This window comes from Mastacembelus armatus, chromosome 11 (assembly GCF_900324485.2).
Source record: "Mastacembelus armatus chromosome 11, fMasArm1.2, whole genome shotgun sequence".
Taxonomy (NCBI): domain Eukaryota; kingdom Metazoa; phylum Chordata; class Actinopteri; order Synbranchiformes; family Mastacembelidae; genus Mastacembelus; species Mastacembelus armatus.
In genome coordinates, this window is record NC_046643.1 from 2,942,759 (window position 1) to 2,963,784 (window position 21,026).

A 21,026-nucleotide genomic window follows, 5' to 3' on the forward strand; every position below is an offset into this window, starting at 1 on the left:
TGATTGGCTGGTTTATCTGCGAGACGATTCGCCGTCTATCTTGCAGATGGCGGAGCCGGACGGTGGGTGCTGCTAGCTAATATTCGTTTAATTTTAACGTAAATGAAAAGTATTTAAGTCTGTCTTAGAGTATTTTAGCTAAATTACTATTTACATCTCTGACGTTTTCACATGAAACTGTAAACCTATTTAATACGTGCGTTTATTTATTTTGAAGCAATAAGCCTGGTTAGCATCTTTGTTCGAAGTTTAGGCCTACTGTGCCGCCGCTGGTCGATTTTAACAATAGCCGCGATTCACTCGCCTCCTCTGCTTGTTTTCATACATGCTAAGGAAAATCTTTAAAGCAAGCGGAGAAAGGAACATGGGATATAAACAGAGTTGGTTACCTTTCAGCGACTGAGACATTTGTTATGCAGACGGACTTTTGGTTTCACGTGAATTGACATTTTTCGAGCTGCATCACAAGAAAATTGAGATCACAAAGGAAGATGTCCAACGGCGCAGCAGGGAGCGGGGGTCTGGCTTGGATGGTAAGTTACTTTGGCAACAACCAGCTAACTAACTTATACATCTGCAGTTCAAATGGTGTTTTACTGTACGTGAAAGTGTTGAGATTACCTTGTCACAATGCAACCGGTCGTTACAGGCTTTAGCAGGACAATCTCCAGTGACTGCTCTGCTGCCTATTGGTAACGTTATGCGCGTTGAAGACCGGCCAGCCGTGGTTTGAATCCTCACCGGGTTACAAAGGCCGGCGGCGCTTTGATGCAGGCACCCTGCAGAGTTTTAGCGAACATAACAACGGAGAAAAACAAACCTGCAAAACATGGTATACCAGAATAGCAGACTTCGTCACAACGGCAACCTTTGTTACTGCAGCCACAATAACCCGCATTTGACCTTTTTTAAACAAAGTTAGAGGGAAACTCAATGAAGTCGTAATTAATGCTGTGTTACTGTTTCGATGATTTCTTGGTTACTACTAATTGATTATTTAAAGACTGAAGAACTTTACAACCAAACAAATGCTTCTTATGGTTCCCAGTGTTTATGAAAAACACGTGACCTGATCAAGTCAGTAAATGGTTCTTATCACTACGTGCAGGTGACGGCGCTTGTTTCAGTGGCGCAAATGTTGGAGTATGCAGTGGAAATGTGAGATGGGCTCTGCCAAGAAACAGCGTAGGTGCAGGTTCTTCATATAAAGACAGTGAAAATTATAGTGACCCAGACACCCCTCAATCGCACCCCCCACCCCATACACGCATAGGTCCTATTCACTTTAAGTTCTGATTTGGGGTTAACATTTACAGTTAATTGTAGAGTTACTATTTGCGTATCAGGTTTTGTGATAATATTTATATTATCTATCATGTAAGATTAATAAAAATGGCCTTGTATTTACTCAGCAACCCTACTTGCACTTCAGTTGTTTGGATGTTACTGTGAGATGGCAAACTAAAGTTTGTCTTGTGATTCTCAAAAGAAGTCCATACCCCAGGGGCCTAATGGATAGGGAGTCAGACTTGTAACCTGAAAATTGCAGGTTTGAGTCTCAGGTCTGCCAGGAATTGTCGAGTGAATAGCCAGTGCCCTGTCCACCTTCAATACCATGACTGATGTGAGACCCCTGAGCAAGGCACTGGACCTCCAACTTCCCCCTGGGCGCTGCAGCGGTGGCTGCCCACTGCTATGGGTGTGTGTTCATGGTGTTTGTGTGTTCACTGCTGTGTGTGTGCACTTTGGAATTGGGTTAAAATGAGTATGGGTCACCATACTTGGCCATATAAGTCACTTTCTTTCACTTTCAGATAATTTGCTGCGTAACAATGCGGTAATACCAAGAGGTAGGGACACCACTTTCATACAGGACATGTAATTCTTACCAGACAGTTGTCAGGTTATATTCTGCATACTGCAGTGTAATGTAGGTACAATACCTTTAAACCCACTACTCTTTAAAATCCAATGTAAAGTTATCTTTTAATAGTGTGTCTTTTGCATTAACTTAATGCCATTTATACATCATGCAAAACACAGTTGTTGTGGAAGGATGTTGTACTTACTTGACCTTGCCTTACTGTATTTTATGTTGTGGAGTAGCAAAGGTTTGGAAAGATTGAAGAGCGTTTCTGAAGCACTGATACTTAGGAATTTAGAAATTTCCCATATTTTTTTTATTTATCTATTGCAAAGTGTTTCTTTCTAGACAGCTCTGCAACACATTTGTTAAAATGTCACCAATTTATTGGAATTTAGGTGGCTTGCAGGCCAATGTTACAGTGTATGTTTGATCATTTGTGAGGTGCATTGTAAGAGGCTATGCTGAGTTTCCCCACTGTCTTAATTTATTGGCTTCATGTTATCAAGGATCTTTTCTTCCGGAGATTCAGGCCAATTGCTCATTTTTATTTAACTTTAGCTAATAAAACTGTCAATTTAGGATTCCGTTTACATTTCTGTCTACATATCATGACACAAATGCTTTTTATACTTAGATACTATTCTTGTTTACTTAAATATAATTTGCAAGTTTATTCATTTTATTGTTATTTCCATAAATTAATTAGCAATTAAATTAAAAATGTATTAGTTGCCAACACAGGGAACGTGATAGCAAGAATTTACTTGCCCAAGGTTTAAATAGTTGTCCATCTACTAATAACAACAATTCTGTCAAACAGGAGGCTGCAAATGGCAGAGGTGACACTAGCAAGATGGAAGGGGGCAAGAAAGAAAAGGCAGGGAAGTTGTCTGTGGAGCGAGTATATCAGAAAAAGACCCAATTAGAGCACATTCTTCTCCGTCCAGACACGTATATTGGTACTGTGGAGCCCATCACCCAGGTAAGCGCTGACCAGACTGCCTTCTGTTGTTGTCTTAAGGGATCCATTGTATTTCATAAACATTGCTAATTTTACATTTTGACATTATGGGCATTTTCCTGTAGTAGTTGCTCTGGTACTATGCCTGCCAAGGACACAGTAACATTTTTGTAAAATTGTCTATGTGGTCCAAATATCAATAAAGAGCAGTGGCATGAAGTTGGTTAACACTATTCCCACTGCCTTTGTGAGACACTCTGTTGGCAAATACCAAGTGTCATTTAACAACCTTTTTGCATTTGGGTCATATTACTATGTAAAACACTTTAGAAACTTGTCCGGTTAACTGCTGTCTTTCAATCAAACATGTGGCATGTCTCTGTCCACACTACAGCACCAGCATAGCCAATAGGCAAACACAGGACAGTCAAAATGTCATAAATATGATGTTTCTGCATATAACCAGTCACGAGATCTTTTTAACCAAGGATATGGACCATGATCACACAGAGTATAGCTTTAATACTGACATATGAGAACTGCTCTCCTTCCATGCAGAGGAGGCAATATCAAGATTAAGCATCTAAACAACCACTGATGTAATACGTAAGTTCCTATATTGCCAAGTTTCACAAGCTGAATATGGTGTGAGCATTGCAGCGCTGTTTCTAACAGTCCATTTCATGTATGAACAAATACAACTCAGAACATCTCCATAACAGAATGTAAAACCTAAAAAAATTGTACTTTTACAGATGGATTACCATAATGGGCTGAAAAGCCTTTTATTTCATCCAGTACCCTTACACTACTTATTCCTTAACTCGTGTATTTAAACAAATTTAAATGTTTCCTCTGCATTATTCATTTATTTAAAGACAGTATTACATCCAGTCACATTTCCTCTGTAGCTGCTAGTTCATGAACTTATTTGTGCCCTGTGTTTTATTAGCCAAAGGTCTTATGGTTCCCAACTAGAGACTGTTATATGAAGGTAGAAAGAACACAGGTTTTGCCTTAACAGGATTGCTGTGCTAAAAACATAGCCAAAACAATACACAGAAAGTCAGACTGACATTTTGTGAGTTTAACTGTATTTGCTCCAAGCTCAATGTTTGCATGGGTGTCTGTGCTATATGGTAAGTAAGGCCAGCAGAGGGTGTCCTAACCTTTGCCTTGTCTCAGGCTCACTTTTTAAGTGTAATTGCCTGTAGATCAAAGCATTAAGCTGCGTCAGCAGGGGTAGTTGAACATGAGAATATATTTGATTTAGTGTAAAGAGTCTAAGGCTTAGACTCAAGACAGCTTAGAGGCTAAGCTGTCATGATACAGGGAAAATTAAGATAAGATAAGATTTATCTGTCACATGCACAAGTACAGTGTACAGTGAAATGTATTTTTTGTACCTGCAGCTAATAGCTAAGCAATTCCACACAAAAGTATAAAAGATAAAAAAATATAAATATATATGTATATATAAAAGTATATATGGTGATGATAGAAGGGTAGCTTATGCTTTGGAATTTACATAAGCTGTGACATTAAAGTGCATAGTAAAGTGCAGGACAATGAAGAGATAAATTAAAAAAAAATGTTAGTGATATGCAGGGACCTCTGTTTAAAATAGGTATAACTAAACCTTTTAAGGCAAAGAAGGACAAAACACCATACATCTGTGTGTGCCAGACAGTTAGAATTTGTGTCCAAGCAGCCAACTCTACTTAGCAGGACACTGAAGTGCAGTACAGAGAAATGTCTTTGATTGATTTGTTCATGAGCAGTGTGGTCCACCTCTGAACTTTTTTACCTTAATGTGGAACCTCACCCATTCAACAGTGCCAACCACTATATCATATAGGTATTCTGCTTATGCACAGATCAAAAATTTCTTGACGTAAAAATTATTGGCTCAAAAGTATAGCTTTTGTCCAAGATTTTTACAATTTCAGTTGCACCAAGATCAGCCAAGTGGAAGAACATAAGTATAAACGCAAGGGAGGATTTGTTGAAGACAGCAATTTCTATGGCAGTGAGTGAGAGCTTGACAGGGCTCTACCTATCAATTAAGCCTGAGATATCAAAAACCATTATTCTCATTTGGTTTTTCATTAATTGTAATAATAATCAGTAGCGCAATCAGTAATTAAATCATTGTTACTTGCATCTCTATTTCACTTTTAAAGTCCATGTCAACTTTTATTTCATGTACGTATTTGCACTAGATGCTTATAAGCCTACCAGACTAGCAGTTTATCATTGAACTGTCTGCTTCCATTAACTCTTTCTTGTATTAATAGAATTTTGTTTGTAGTGCTGTCCACCTAATCTTTTTGTTATTTTTCCTTTCAGCAAATGTGGGTTTTTGATGAAGATATAGGCATGAACCAGAGAGAAATCACCTATGTTCCTGGACTATACAAAATCTTTGATGAAATTCTTGGTAAGGAAGTGCACACTGCTAATATTTCTTTTTTGACAGTTAGATCTCCACAGTTATTAAAACGGTTCATTTGTCTTTTGAGATTGTCTTTCTGCAACTGGAACATTGAAGTCTTAATATTGTCACTGTGAAAATGGCACCATCATTTACTGAATCACGATCTGCTGTTGGCTCTACTTGGCAGCACTGATCTAGGTCTATGAATGGGGATTAGTTTCCCTCTGTGTGCTTGTCTTTTTGTGCACTTTTTGCAGCCCGAATAGAGACATCTGTGAAAAAGCTGAAAAATATTGCAGTGTTTGTGGCAGCTCATGGTCAGATCTGCAGTTTATTTGGCCTGGTAAAGGGTGAGCATGCTTGCTCAGCTTTCCCTGGATATCCAAAGGTTAATAATGCAGTTGTACTGCCTGTCTGTTAGCATATTAGTGTTAATGAAATGTGGGAGTAATGCTGTGCTTGATGCTTCTGCTAGTAAAGCAGAGCAGTAATGCTGATCAACACAATGCAAATGTTGCAGATGATTGCTTTCATGTCTCCACATTTAGTCTGTGTGTTTGCAAGGGTTTTGATTAATGACACCATTCCATCGCCTGAATATTATCACTGTGCCCATGTAATTATATGAGGCACAGGGCTGGAGTAGTTATTTTTAAGGCAGAATCACACTGAGCCTGTGTGAAATCAGTTTCTTTTTTGTCACTAATCTGAACCAAGTGAGTCACATGACTATTATACACTTGCTTTAATGTCCACATTCTACTGAATTACACCCAGGTGTGAACAGATTGTTGTTGGTGGCAGTAAAGGTGATTATTTCTCCCATTTTCAATTTAAGGAATTTTCAACAAATCATTCAATCATGTATCTATTAAATTAACTGCAATAATACTAAATGTAATATTAATTCAAGGTCCACGTGTTTTTTTCCTGCAGCTTCCAATATATCTATTACTTTTATTAGTATATAGAGTTATTGTCCATCATAACTCCCAGTAGGGGAGGTGTCCAGTCAGCTGGAGAAACTAAAAACACCTGTGTGGGTGTGCAAGTTCACTATCCACCAACAACACACTTGCAGCAGAGGTGCCTTGTATATACTTATGATAGACCAATGGGATTCTTTATTTAAACTATTCATGAGTGAAATAGAACATTTTTAGGTGTTGTCTAGCAGAAATACCATTTTCCTTGTTAATGTCTCTCTATTTTATGTAATTGCAAATTTAATAACTTTGCTTATTGGGCAAATAAAACAAATAGAAGATGCCAACAATGCTATTGTTTGGCATATTATAGATTAAAACATTGATGGAAAAAACAATTCACAGTTTGACAGTATTAACAATCCTTAGTTGCAGTCATGTTGATTTTGCTCTATGAAAGTATCAGTTTGTATACTTCTGTTTGTATAACACACTTTTGTCTTTTTCCTTGTCAGTCAATGCAGCAGACAATAAACAAAGAGACAAGAACATGACTGCCATTAAGATCACCATTGATCCGTGAGTACAATGCTTAACAATGTAATTACCAGAAAGATTTTATGTACTTGTCAAAATGCTGTTGTATTACCGCCACAGTTTTTGGCTAAAAGGTGATTATTTCTTTTTTTTTCAGTGACCAACTTTTCAACCATTAAAATTTTATATATTCATTTTTGGTTAGTGCCCTAAAGGCAGCTCCTTTAGGAAGGAAATTGCTACTCATTTCTCAGAGTCTGTCTGTATTCGTCTGTGTGTTGCTGCGGATATAACCAGGTCTTGGTGCGGGAAAAAAAGTGGATCCAGGAAAACTACAGTATAATGCTGCTGAAATACAACTAGCTCTTATTTTATATGTGGTCCACCTCCAGCCTGCCAGCTGCTTCCACATCAGACTGCTTAAACAGCAGTGTGTCCTTCAGCTAAACTGCTGCTCACTCTAATGTCCCCTGCTGTATAAATGATACCATTAGCCTTGTGGCACACAGGTCTCTGCCACTAATGTGATTTTACAGAGATGTTAATGCTCCTCTTCACAGCTCCCTCAGAAAGAAAAAAATAATTACCTCTGAATGGTGCTTTTGTCAACATCAAACATGGGAGACTGGCTGAAGTTTTCTGAAGTCAACAAAACAAGAGTAAAATGTGAGGGAGGTAGCACCAGGCTTATGTTTATTTTATTTACCATCAAAATGTTACAATAAGAACTTATTGGATGTGTGCTTGTTCTCTCGGTGCTGGCAGTTTTACACCAAATTCTTAACATTAGGTTCAGTGTGCAGCAAAACATTGATGATGCAGTTGATATTGAGTGAATGATATAAAGAATTTATTATTTACACTGTGTTGTGTTTACCTTGGTTCCTCCATCTTCAGCATTTGCAGCATGTCCCCCACTCAAGAACAAACACATACCAGGCTTCTTGAACATCACAGAGCAGTGATAAAATATGCCTTGGAAAATCCACAATCCTTTAACACAGTAGACTGTTTAGTTTTAGTAGTTAATTACCACTGAGCTTATACATTAGTAGTCTGCCATTGTAGGTATCTCACCAGAAATGATCTTTAGTCAACTTTCTTGTGATGACACTGAAGTTAAATTCCAGTCTGCAGCTTGGGAACCTAAAAACAGAGTTGAATGACCAGTTCTGTACTGTTAGTTTTATGAAACCATTCTTTTATTTGTAAAAGCAAAACTGGCACTTTCTCTGCATTTTCTCTACAACCATACACCAGGTCTAACTAAAAAACCTGGTCAAAAATAGCATAAAGGTTTCACTGCTGCTGTTTTAATTAAAATGCTGCTCTTTACTTATCCATTAAGCAGTTGATTATGTCATTGAAAATGCTCTGGAAAATTACTTGTTAAAAAGATTGCAAGAACTAAAAAGAAGTGCCAGGCATCCAAAATTCCAAGCTTCCCAGGTATATATTCCCATTTTAATAATAATAATAATAATACATTTTATTTCATGGCGCCTTTCAAAGTCTCAAGGTCACCTTACAGATAGAAAAGGAAGCATACAGCATGATATACATAGAGTGCATTAAAACAACAGTAACAAGAATACATAAACGGCGGGAGAGAATGTAAAGGCAAAAGCGTGGATTATCTAGGAAGTGGGCGAAGTACAGTACAAGTAAATTGAAATACAGAAACCCAGATGACAGAACAACAAATATGAAACAGTATGAGACAATATGAAATAGGCAGAGGGTGGTAGGACATCACGGGCTGCTTTGAGAAGTTAAGAGAGTTAGGTGGAAAACGCTATACGGAACAGATATGTTTTGAGTGATGATTTAAAAGTTGATAAGTCCGGAGACGACCGGATGCGATGAGGGAGAATGTTCCAAAGGCGGGGCGCAGTGTGGCTGAAGGATCTAGCGCCCATGGTGGCCAGGCGCGCTGTAGGGGTGCAGAGGAGAGTGGAACTGGAGGAGCGGAGAGGACGAGGCGGAGAATAGATATGAAGTAGTTCAGTGATGTATGGTGGGGCAATAGAGTGGAGGGCTTTGTAGGTGAGAAGGAGGATTTTATAGTTTATACGGAAGGACACAGGGAGCCAGTGAAGTTGTTTAAGGACAGGGGTGATATGATGTGAGGATGGAGTTCTGGTGATGATTCGGGCAGCAGAGTTCTGGACAAGTTGAAGTTTGCGAAGTGATTTGAGAGGTAGACCAGTGAGGAGTGAGTTACAGTAATCCAAACGAGAGGTGACAAAGGCGTTAATGAGTATTGCCGTGCTATCGGTGGTGAGTGAGGAACGGATGCGGTTTATGTTACGGAGATGGGAGTAGGCCGACCGGGTAGTGGTATTGATATGCTGAGTGAAGGAGAGAGTACCGTCTAGGATGACACCCAGGCTTTTAACTTGGGGGGAGGGGGGGACAGTATTGTTGTCAATTTGAATGGAGAAGGTGCTGGTTTTAGAAAGGGTGGATCTGGTGCCCACGAGGAGAATTTCAGTTTTGTCAGGGTTGAGTTTCAAAAAGTTATGGGTGAACCAGGATTTGATATTATGTAAGCAGGTAAGGAGGGAGGGAGGGGGGAGGGTAGAAGATGGAGCAGCAGAGAGGTAGAGCTGGGTGTCGTCTGCATAACAGTGGAAATTGATGTTATGTTGCCTAAGGATATTTCCGAGAGGAAGGAGATAAATAATAAAGAGGAGGGGCCCCAGGACAGAGCCCTGAGGCACGCCACAACTGACAGTATGAGGTTACTGGTGACCTGTCCGGGGTGTACCCCTGCCTTTCACCCAAAGAGAGCTGGGATAGGCTCCAATCAGTGGCCCTGGTTAAGGATTGAGTGGGTATAGAAAATGGATGGATGTGTAACAGAGAAATTGTTTGATTATAGAACAAGTAATCATAACTAAGAATCTGACTAGGTATTTGGTTATTGTCCTAAAAAGTTGAACACACGGTCCAACACATGGATATGTAGAATGTCTGCAGCCAGCTTCTGTTCAAACTTTCAAGTCATTAATTTCCCTCTTCTCCACCAGTGAGTCCAACACTATCTCCATCTGGAACAATGGTAAAGGAATACCTGTGGTGGAACATAAAGATGAAAAGATGTACGTCCCAGCTCTTATTTTCGGCCACCTGCTCACTTCCAGCAACTATGATGATGAAGAGAGAAAGGTCACAGGTGAGAGGCGCTATCGCAGCATCTTTACTAGTGATAATGAAGTCACTTCAGAGAGATAACCATTTATCTCTACAATGCTCTTTTTTTTTTTCTTTTTTTTTTGGCCCCAGGAGGAAGAAATGGCTATGGTGCTAAACTCTGCAACATCTTCAGTACCAAGTTCACAGTGGAAACAGCCTGCAAGGAATACAGACACAGCTTCAAACAGGTGAGGATCACTATTAAAAGTAAACTGTATTACTTAATGTTGTATCTTCCTCTTTCCCAGATTTGTCTGAAAGTGAAGGCTTTGTTATATCCAGTTTTGTACAATCCTAAATGCACATAGTTGTGTTTACAGTCTGTAGAAGCTGCTAACGTGTACAACTCCAACTGAATTATAGTGACACCAAGGTAAGGGTCCTGTTTGTTTACAGACAGTGGTGATTTGATCTTATTGTAGCATATTTTCATATTTCATAGGGTTTTGACATTTGGTCATGTCTGTCTGCCTTTGATGGTTGCATGGGCACAACTGCTAAGTCACATGGTGTTTCACATCACAGTTGGTTGGCATAAATGCACTTGATTATGGCTATTCTGAGTTCAAGTGATTCATGTTTAAACACTGCATAAAACATCATTTATTCAATCCAAGTGAGAAAATAAAATGATCTGGACCCTGATAAGACTATAGGCACTGGCAACTCGTGTATAATACATGTTCTATTTTCCTCAGACGTGGCAGAACAACATGACCAAGACTTCTGAGCCCAAGATCAAGTTCTTTGACGGAGATGATTTCACCTGTGTGACATTCCAGCCAGACCTGTCCAAGTTCAAGATGGAGAAATTGGACAAGGATATTGTAGCGCTTCTTACCCGTAGAGCATATGATGTAGCTGGCTCCTGCAGAGGGGTGAAAGTTACGCTGAATGGAAAAAAGTTACCTGTAAGTTTCAAACTGAATACACATTTTTAATACTTTAAAGTTTGTGTTGAGATTTTACATTATAACCTGAACCTGTCCTGCCACTTAAGGTGAATGGGTTCCGCAGCTATGTGGATCTGTATGTGAAGGACAAACTGGACGAGACGGGTGTAGCCCTGAAAGTGGTGAATGAAACTGTGAACGACCGATGGGAGGTCTGCCTCACCATGAGTGAGAAAGGATTCCAACAAATTAGCTTTGTTAACAGCATTGCTACTACCAAGGTATCAAAACATTTGCAGGGATATTCCATGTGTAAAAACTAGTTGAAGTGGAATCAGTAGACATAGAAGCATAGAATAAAAATGGGTTTTTTCATGTGTATGTTTCAGGGTGGCAGGCACATTGACTATGTCGTGGACCAGATTGTGTCTAAACTTATTGAAGTGGTGAAGAAAAAGAACAAGGCAGGGGTGTCAGTCAAACCTTTCCAGGTGGCTTCTGTTATTTGTGCAGAATTTCTAATTGAAAAGAAATATGTTTTTATTGTGTAAGTGTGTTGAAAGCTGATTAACCTTGCGTCTTTTGTGCTTCAGGTGAAGAACCACATCTGGGTGTTTGTGAATGCACTGATTGAGAATCCCACCTTTGACTCCCAGACAAAGGAGAACATGACACTCCAGACAAAAAGCTTTGGGTCCAAGTGCCTTTTGTCAGAAAAGTTTATCAGGGCTGTAAGTATACTTTCAGCTCCTTGCTCTGTTGTTGGTTTTTCATATGGTTGAGTGTCAGACCAGAAAGGATTAAGCCTCTTTGTCAATCACAGGCAACCAACTGTGGGATCGTGGAGAGTATACTCAACTGGGTGAAGTTTAAAGCTCAAACACAGCTGAATAAAAAGTGTTCATCTGTGAAGCACAGCAAGATCAAAGGCATCCCCAAGTTAGACGACGCCAACGATGCTGGTGTGTTAACACAGTGATCACTTACTAATGTAAATAAATGTCCACCACCAGTGGCACAGCTTTGATTTTTGCCTCTTAAATGAAACCATAAATGTTGCAGTAGTGAAAGGTTTTATAGTGCACTTTAATGTGTGTGAAATCTTCCTCCTAAGACATTACAAGGCTTCAGGAGTATGTTATTAGCATAATATGAGTCTTTACTTAATTGGCGCATGACACTAACACTGTCGCAGGTTAAAGATAATAAGTTCTGGACATACAAATCACTGCTACATTGATGCAGAGCAATAACACCTTTGAGTTGACATGAAAAATATTCAGTGCTACACATTTTTAAATCAATCTTTTACCTCTATGTCCTAGGTGGCAAGCACTCCTCTGAATGCACACTCATCCTCACTGAGGGAGACTCAGCCAAGTCTTTGGCTGTCTCTGGACTGGGAGTCATAGGTCGTGATCGATATGGAGTGTTTCCACTGAGAGGAAAGATTCTAAATGTGCGAGAGGCAACACACAAGCAGGTACCAGACTGTTAGAGACGTTTCTCCTATAAAACAATAAGTAGCAAACACTAGTAGTAACAGATGGTGGATGAAATAGCAAAAACACCACTAGAACTTTGACTGAATTAATATACTTGTTATGTAATAATGATCTAATATGGTTAAAATGACAGTGTTATCCAGGGTTTCTGGAGCTGAGGTAAACGGTGATTATTGTGTGTGGACTATGTGCTAATTTGCTTTTAATATTTTGGAAATATTCACATGACTTCATTAGGACAGTCAGCCACCCCTCATTGCTAAAACGTTCCTGTGCAACTAAACTGCAAATGCAGATGCGTTTTATAAGAAATGTATTTGACTGATTAGATTTTGATATAACCCTTTGCTCTACCTTTTCTACAGCAAGAGTACCATTTAGATGCTATGTAGTAGGTTGGCTGAGGTGAACAATGCTGCTCTTTCATGCAGGAGATGTGATTTTGCTCTCACTTTAAGCTGCACTCTGAGACTGAGATGAGAATTACTTTTAATTTTTGCTCTGAGACTTTGCACACAATAAATCTTCAAGTACATAACATTTACACTATAAGCAGAAAACTGACCTTTGTGATGGAGAAAATATGTTGGCTGGAAACATTTTACTGACATGTATCAACGTATTGGCAGTTGCACTTTGTACATGTATACCAGTGGCAAATTAACATTGTCAGAGTTGTTTATTAACACTGGTGATTTAGCTGTTTAATGATGTCATTTTTAAGAAACTGTCAGTAGTATAATGTAGTCCCCGACCGGAAAAAAAAGGGTGGAGGTTTTCATTGAGATTTAAATGCAGTCGTCCAAAGATATTAACACCTTTTCAGGTGGAAAACCATCACCATGGCAACCACCGCCACCCCATACCTCTCTGTTGAACAGTTTTTCATTTTGATTTACCACAAGGGGAAAGTACTTTATTTTAACCAGCCAAAGGACGAACACAAAAGAGAGAATGTACGACATAAAATAAAAACAGATACACAACACAATAAAAACTGCAATACTACAAACTGCAATGCAAGGAAAGTTGCAGTACTGTATGCCACACAAATACAGTTTAAAAAATTACAGCCATACCTGAGTGAAGGCATTTCGACTAAAGCGTGCTTTGATGCTTTCAAAAAGGGAGTTAATACTGTTTTTATGCAAGAATAATACACATACCCAGATGGAAGAAAAATAAAATGTGGACACTAAGTAAAAGTGTTACATCTAGATCAGTGGTTCTCAAACTTTTATAAGCGAGCCCTCACTAAGTTGGTTAACTGTATTTTGGAGGCCTCCCCCCTGCCCCACCATAGCAAGATAGATTTTTTTATACTTTTTTTGTTAATGTTATTAGCCTATTCATCATTATCACAACAAGCCCTACGAGGCTGTTAAGGCTTAGCTCAATGTGAGACATGAGCTTGCTTTGGTTTACAAAGTTGTTGAGTTCTCGGCTCAATTTTAGATAAACACAGTGTCAGGTCATCTTCAATGTGAGCATGATTTCCTGACAGAGGACTCTGAATAAGCTCATGTTCAGTGGAGGTGTTGATTTGAGCACAGGCTCAAAAGGTTCCAGCATTTTTTTGCACCATTTTGCAAGCATAGCTACATGCTGAAGGTGTGTCCCTAGGCCACTCACATGTCCTGTCATTGATCGCATCACATCAGTACAAATGCCTACACGCTTGTCCCAGCATAATAATAGAATTGTTGACATATGAGTCAAGAAGTTCAAAAAATCGCTTCCCTATTTGGACAAATAAACAGAACATCCTCTTCAATCCTGTGGTCTTCAACAAATTTCATACAGGAAAGCACTTGAATTTGCCCAGCAAATGTCAGTTGTCTCATCCAGTTAGTCAAGTATGGACTCTGCCTAGCATACTATATCAATTGCTCCTTAACATCATTTGCCAGTTCAGAGATTCTGTGACACACTGCGTCATTTGACAGCGAAAGGGCACAAAGTTTAGTGGCAATGTCTTCATCGAGCATTATTCGGCATATATGTTGTGCCGAAGGCAAAATCACTCTCATCATATTTGTGGAGTTTTGTCTTTTTGGGAGCTGGCACATCAGTAGAAGCAGTTCTTTTGTCATGAATTAAAAATTTATCCATGTCGCAAAATTCAGTATTCTCAATTTGAAGGCTGACCTGTTTTATATGAAACTAGCTATCAAAGATTAATTTCAATGCTAGCTCCTTTAGTGGCAATGCTAAGACCATGCAACGCAGAGCTTTAGCAAAAGTGATTAGCTTATCTAGATTTAATAAATGTTTGTTTTTAATGTAGAATATGTGGTCTCAATACTTAGATCAGTAGAAATAAAACATTAGGATAGCCTACATAGAACTTGCAAGAAAGAAACAAAAAGAGAGGAAGATAACCCTTAAAAAGACTGTTTCAAATATACTGCAATACCTGTGTTGCAAACCTAACGTTATAGAAACCTACCTAAGGAGATAGCCTTGAGAAGGAAGACAGCACTCAATGGCCTATACTGTCTCTAGCTAAAATGTTAAACATAGATAACTGCAGGTCCCACGTTATTAGATCCTGATAATTTGTTTCATGGTCAAGACATACGAGGATACTGTTCCCTTTTGCTTCTGTTTTTAATGATTGTCTTAAAGGGTCAGTTGCTTATATTAACACACAGCACAGGAAAGAAAGCATGTCATCTAACGTCTCCATCTTATTAATCTCATAATTCATTCGTAGGCAAACAGATGCATACCTAAAAATCCAAGATATGCATGTCTTTGCTCTGGCTCCTCAAATATTCAATGGTCTAGGAGCCCTGGTTTGATTTCTAAAAAGTTAGCCCTTACAGCAAATGTGAAAAAGTAGCCTTTTTACCAGTGTTTCTCATGTGATTCAATATAAAAAAAATATTGCATAATGGTATGTCTGTCATCTATCATCACCCTTTCTGTCAGATAATGGAAAACGCTGAGATTAACAACATTATCAAAATTGTCGGCCTCCAATATAAGAAGAGTTACGATGATGCAGAGTCGCTGAGGACCCTGCGCTACGGCAGGATCATGATAATGACCGATCAGGTAACCTATAGAATTGCCAATTGATGAAATTAACTACAAGTTGAATAAAGCCAAAAATCTTCCATACATGGGTATGCTGTTGGTCTTGGCTGTTAATAGAAAGTAGCTGTAGGATAAGTAGTAAGTGAAGTAATATCCAGCTGGCATATTTTATAGTTGTGACATTTCTTCTCTTGTCCCAGGATCAAGATGGTTCCCATATCAAAGGTCTGCTCATTAACTTTTTCCACCACAACTGGCCCTCTCTACTGAAACATACATTCCTGGAGGAGTTTATCACACCCATTGTCAAAGTAAGAAAGATACATACACGTACAATTCATTGCTATTATAGTACACCTGATAACAAGTCTACAAAATATCAGTTGATTTTCAGAAATTTGACAGATTATACAGTGCATCTATTGTTCACAAAGATGATGTAACTTAGAGATGCAGTGGTTGATGATGCTATTTTCTTTTGCACTGCTCTTTTTAACTTACTTTTTGCATCACAATAATGATTGGTTGAGAGGACGAAAGGTCAGCAAAAAATATAGTAAATCTGGCCATTCACCATGTTCATTTGATGTCTACAGGCGACCAAGAGCAAGCAGGAGCTGTCCTTCTACAGCATTCCAGAGTTTGAAGAATGGAAGAAACAGACAGAGAACTATAAAACATGGCATATCAAGTATTACAAAGGTTTGTTACTCAAGTATTTAATGAATATATCTATCAACACTTCCTTCTGTTGTTATTTGATTTAAAAATGTTGAAATTATATTTTAGGTTTGGGTACAAGTACAAGTAAAGAGGCAAAGGAGTATTTTTCTGACATGGAGAGGCATCGCATCACGTTCAGATATAGTGGCGCAGAAGACGATGCTGCCATCACCCTTGTAAGTTTAATGTTTCAGTTTCATGGTATTTATGGGAGCAGAATTATAAGAATTATTTTCCAATATGAGGATCAGTAAAACTCCACCACTGAATATAGCATGAAGAGCTGCAACTTAGTAGAGCAAAACCAACTTTATTAGGGTTGTATTTTTCTGGCCACTGAACATGTGTTACTTGTTCATCAAGGATACAACTCTAGTGACTGGCAAAAGATCAAAGGATCAAAGATCAGACTTAAACTATGTGTAAAAATATTGGATAAATAGAACTGCAGATTATGTCTAGGTCTGAGTATTTGTTTATAGTAGTGTCAATATTATAACTGACCCTACTTTGCAAAACATTTTTCACTGTTCTCAAACTTTAGAGGCTTCATAAACAAATGCTATGTTTTAATATAATGGAGTATAACATTTGATAAATTACAATCTGTAACCTGTCCTAAAGCCTGTTAAGAAGCATGGGAATCTCAGCAGACTAGATTTGTGCTGTTTAGACACTATATGATCTGTCTGTCTGTCTGTAGAGGATGATGGTTTGGCAGAGGTTGGCACTATTGCCTCACAGCAAGAAGGTTCTGCATTTGAGATCCATTCTAGTCCCTTTCTGTGTGGATTTTACATGTTCTCCATGTGTCTGTATGGATTTTCTCCAAGCGCTCTGGCTTGCGTTCACAGTTTAGGGTTAGCTAAATTGTGTGTGAATGTTTGTCTGTTTAGTCCTGTGATACGTGATCTGCCTTTCATCCATGTCAGCTTTTTTTGTTTGTTTGTTTCAGGCCTTCAGTAAGAAGAAGACAGATGACAGGAAGGAGTGGCTAACTAATTTCATGGAAGACAGGCGTCAAAGGAGGATGCATGGCCTGCCAGAGGTTTGTGGCTTTGCTCAAAGTTGTATGAGGCAGGGATGATTAGAGGAAGAAGGTTATCTCTATGAAGATATTTTAATGTATGGGCTGCTCCCTCTTTGGGAATTTGTTGTACTGAAATTTGTAATCGCTATGAGAAGGTTGATATTTCATTATTTGCATGGTATTTCTCAGATATGATTTAAGTTGAAGGACCTATCATTGTATATTACTTTGTAGAAATTTCAGCATGCTTATTCCTGTGCTAAAATGAACCTACAACCACTCTAATGTGACATTATAGCCCTGATTGAAGTATGTATATTCATTTTTATTTTACCTGACTTTCAGCAATACCTGTATGGAACTCAGGCCAGGCATCTCTCCTACAATGACTTCATCAACAAGGAGTTAATTCTCTTCTCCAACTCTGACAATGAGCGATCCATCCCATCCCTGGTTGATGGTTTGTATATAGACATTTGTAAATTACTGATGTTCCTCAGTGGAGCTTTTTACTTTTCCCATGGCTGTGGTAAAAGACAGAGTCTCCCTCTGATAATGCAATGTGTGTGTGTTGTTTTTAGGATTAAAGCCAGGTCAGAGGAAGGTGCTGTTCACCTGCTTGAAGAGGAACGACAAAAGAGAAGTAAAGGTAGCACAGCTGGCCGGATCAGTGGCAGAGATGTCTGCCTACCATCACGGAGAGGTACAGTCAACTCTTCATAACATTAGGGAAGATGAATCTTTAGAAAGCCAGCTTGAGATTTCCTTCCAGTGTTCGATCCAGTGTAAAATAATGACTCTTTGAATTAATGCTTTTGTTTTTCTTTGTGTTCAATGTTGTTACGTGTCAATTATACTGACAGCAATGGTAGCTGCATGTAAGAAGTTGGTATAATAATTTTCAAAACAGAAGTGGTTGTTTACTTGACAGTTTAGATCTTCAAAACTTGAATAAGGAAATCAAAACAAATCTTAAGAGATTTTACTTTGTGAGCTGACTTGTAGTAATATTGTAGTGATTTGCTATTCTATTCACTTTTACTCACTACCCACTTTTCATCTGTCCATGTAGCAAGCTCTCATGATGACTATAGTAAACTTGGCACAGAACTTTGTGGGCAGTAACAACGTGAACATCCTGCAGCCTCTGGGTCAGTTTGGAACTCGCATAAATGGAGGCAAAGATGCTGCCAGCCCTCGTTACATTTTTACCATGCTCAGGTAACGCAATGAGCATAACAGTTGGATTCTTTTATTAATCCTGCATTCAGGTTATTGCTGATACAATAATTGAATAGAGGTTATATATTCAGTAGAGTTTTACTTTATAAGAATGTTCCACAGAATGTACTTATCAGAAAAATTTTGACAACTGGAAAACTCATCGTTGTCAGATGTTAGTCTTGTAATGGTGGTGTGTCATTTTTTTATAGTCCTCTCGCCAAGTTGTTGTTTCCAGCGGTGGATTCCAACCTGCTCAAGTTCCTGTATGATGACAACCAGAAGGTGGAGCCTGAGTGGTACATTCCTATCATTCCAATGGTATTAGTGAATGGTGCTGAGGGCATTGGGACAGGATGGGCTTGTAAGATCCCAAACTATGACCCACGAGAAATCGTCAATAACATCAACCGCATGCTCAACCACCAGGATCCCCTGCCAATGGTAAATAGTCTGAGGGCTTAAAGCATGAACAAGAAATTATTTTTATGTGTTTGTTATATTCAGTGCAACACACTTTTTCGTTGCTGCTAGGTACACAGAATATTTATTTTTTTAGTATCTATACTAGCGACATTTTGTTGTGTGTAAACAGTTGTGAACATCAGTTTTCCCAGTCAAACGTGTCAATCTTCAATCTAGCTTTCATTAGTTGAACAGTAAAAATAAGTCGGTTCACTAAGACAACTAAAGATTCCGATTAAATAAGGAAATTCAATACCGAATTCAGGTTGGATGCAATTTAAAAATCCCAAACTGTATTTAAAAAAAATGAAAAAAAATTTATAGGGAAAGCCCATCTTTTGTTATTTACCAAGCACCGTTTTGGTAATCTTGTAGTGAAGTCACTTTTTTTGCTGTTTCATCTCCCCCTAACCCTGACGCTGGCAGAATTGTTTAACGTTACTTCACATGGATGAATGAATATCATAATGCACTTCTGCTTGTTGTTATGCCTAGCCTATGTTCTTCGTAGGCTAATTTAGACTGTATTTATTATAATTACAAATATGACTTATATACAGTAACAGTCAAAATTTTGGAGACACTTTTTCATTCAATTCAATGGTAAAGTGTGTCCAAACCTTAGACTGGTACTGTATGTTTTTTTTTCTGTTCAACAAGGCTGTTTTTGCTAAAGCCTACTTATAGCAACTTATAGTCCAGAAAATACAGCAATGTTTTTTATTTATTAATTTTGTCCCTCAATAGACACTGCATGGTTCCACAATAGTTTCCTTTGTCATAAGCTATGCTGTTACTAAGGAGCCTGTGTGCCATGCAAGATCCCTTTTCTTTGTTTTCAGGCCTTTTTGAACACTCACCAGTTTGCACTACTGAATAGGAAACTTTCATACAGCTGTCAGCTGGTCATTAAAATGACATCTTCTCATTTTTGGTAAATTTTTGTCACAAACTAGCTTCCCAGCTACAAAAACTTCAAAGGAGTGATCCATGAACTGGGCCAGAATCAGTACCTGGTCAGTGGAGAGGTGTCGGTCATAGACAAAAACACCATAGAGATCACAGAGCTCCCTGTCCGGACATGGACGCAGGTACGCCTTTATATTTTGTAATGCACTGTATTGTTTTTTTTTACCAGTCACACAGTTAGAACTGGAAAAAAATATGATTAAACAAGAATAAAAATAGGATGTGTGGTTGCATTATTTAAATGTTGGTGATTATGTATTTTTCACACTGTGAATACTGTATTTACTGTATTCGGTTTTCCTATGTGCAGACCTACAAGGAGTCCGTGCTGGAGCCTATGCTGCAGGGCACTGAGAAAACACCGGCTCTCATCACAGATTACAAGGAATACCACACAGATACCACAGTTAAGTTTGTGGTGCGCATGTCTGAGGAGAAACTGGCCCAGGCTGAGGCAGCTGGCCTTCATAAAGTCTTCAAGCTGCAGTCGAGCCTCACCTGCAACTCCATGGTAAGCTGAAGTGAAACATCAGTCATTTCAAATGTTTTTTCTCCTCTTTTAAAGTGTGGATGGTGTGTACTGAACCGATTTTAAACAAATTTTTCTCAGGTGCTGTTTGATCACATGGGTTGTCTGAAGAGGTATGATTCAGTCCAGGACATCCTCAAGGAGTTTTTTGAACTCCGTCTGCACTATTGCAAACTGAGGAAGGACTGGTTACTGGGCAGCCTGGGAGCCGAGGCTGCCAAACTGTCTAACCAGGCTCGTTTTGTTCTGGAGAAGATCGAAGGAAAAATTTCAATTGGTAAGAATTCAAGAAATACTTTACATCACTTTTAAGTACCAGCTGTTTATTTAAAACAAAAAGTATTTTGTTCATATTTTTAGTTGAAACCCATATTTTTTATACTAACAGAGAACAAATCCAAGCGTGAACTGATCCGTATGCTGGTCCAGAAAGGTTATGAATCTGACCCAGTGGTTGCTTGGGCAAAAGCTCAGGAAAAGGTACTGTCCCAATTCATTGGATATACACACACATACACAGTCATATAATAACAACATGACTTTAAAAAGGTAAAGGTTTATGAGGGCTACTGTAAGTTACATTACAACAGGAAAAAAAGGGTTTGGTTGCACATCAATCTTTGCAATAACTATTAACATGCACAGTAGGGAGACAGTAAATACATTTTAATCATGTCAAGGGGAGAGGAAAGCAGGATGAGTAAGTTTTTGTTGTTTTTCATG

At 38.7% G+C, this 21,026-nt stretch overlaps 1 protein-coding gene across 4 annotated transcripts in view; it reads left to right on the forward strand.

The window, feature by feature from the left end:
* Positions 1-16: 16 nt before the first annotated feature.
* top2b (DNA topoisomerase II beta) overlaps positions 17-21,026 on the forward strand; it is a 29,900-nt gene continuing 8,890 nt past the window's right edge. For 2 of the 4 annotated variants that reach the window (XM_026299771.2, XM_026299773.2), the window contains exons 1-25: positions 17-533; positions 2,688-2,849; positions 5,178-5,268; positions 6,707-6,770; positions 9,761-9,906; positions 10,017-10,114; positions 10,625-10,837; positions 10,927-11,100; positions 11,209-11,310; positions 11,413-11,550; positions 11,643-11,781; positions 12,145-12,302; positions 15,259-15,384; positions 15,567-15,677; positions 15,963-16,068; positions 16,156-16,265; positions 17,045-17,137; positions 17,465-17,579; positions 17,701-17,822; positions 18,192-18,340; positions 18,553-18,784; positions 19,762-19,896; positions 20,085-20,285; positions 20,385-20,580; positions 20,692-20,783. In XM_026299771.2, coding sequence (XP_026155556.1) covers positions 492-533; positions 2,688-2,849; positions 5,178-5,268; positions 6,707-6,770; positions 9,761-9,906; positions 10,017-10,114; positions 10,625-10,837; positions 10,927-11,100; positions 11,209-11,310; positions 11,413-11,550; positions 11,643-11,781; positions 12,145-12,302; positions 15,259-15,384; positions 15,567-15,677; positions 15,963-16,068; positions 16,156-16,265; positions 17,045-17,137; positions 17,465-17,579; positions 17,701-17,822; positions 18,192-18,340; positions 18,553-18,784; positions 19,762-19,896; positions 20,085-20,285; positions 20,385-20,580; positions 20,692-20,783 — 3,315 coding nt within the window. In that variant the 5' untranslated portion in view covers positions 17-491. Of the gene's footprint in view, positions 534-2,687; positions 2,850-5,177; positions 5,269-6,706; positions 6,771-6,885; positions 7,395-9,760; positions 9,907-10,016; positions 10,115-10,624; positions 10,838-10,926; positions 11,101-11,208; positions 11,311-11,412; positions 11,551-11,642; positions 11,782-12,144; positions 12,303-15,258; positions 15,385-15,566; positions 15,678-15,962; positions 16,069-16,155; positions 16,266-17,044; positions 17,138-17,464; positions 17,580-17,700; positions 17,823-18,191; positions 18,341-18,552; positions 18,785-19,761; positions 19,897-20,084; positions 20,286-20,384; positions 20,581-20,691; positions 20,784-21,026 lie in introns of those variants that run through there. The other 2 variants (XM_026299772.1, XM_026299774.1) reach the window with 2 other exon arrangements.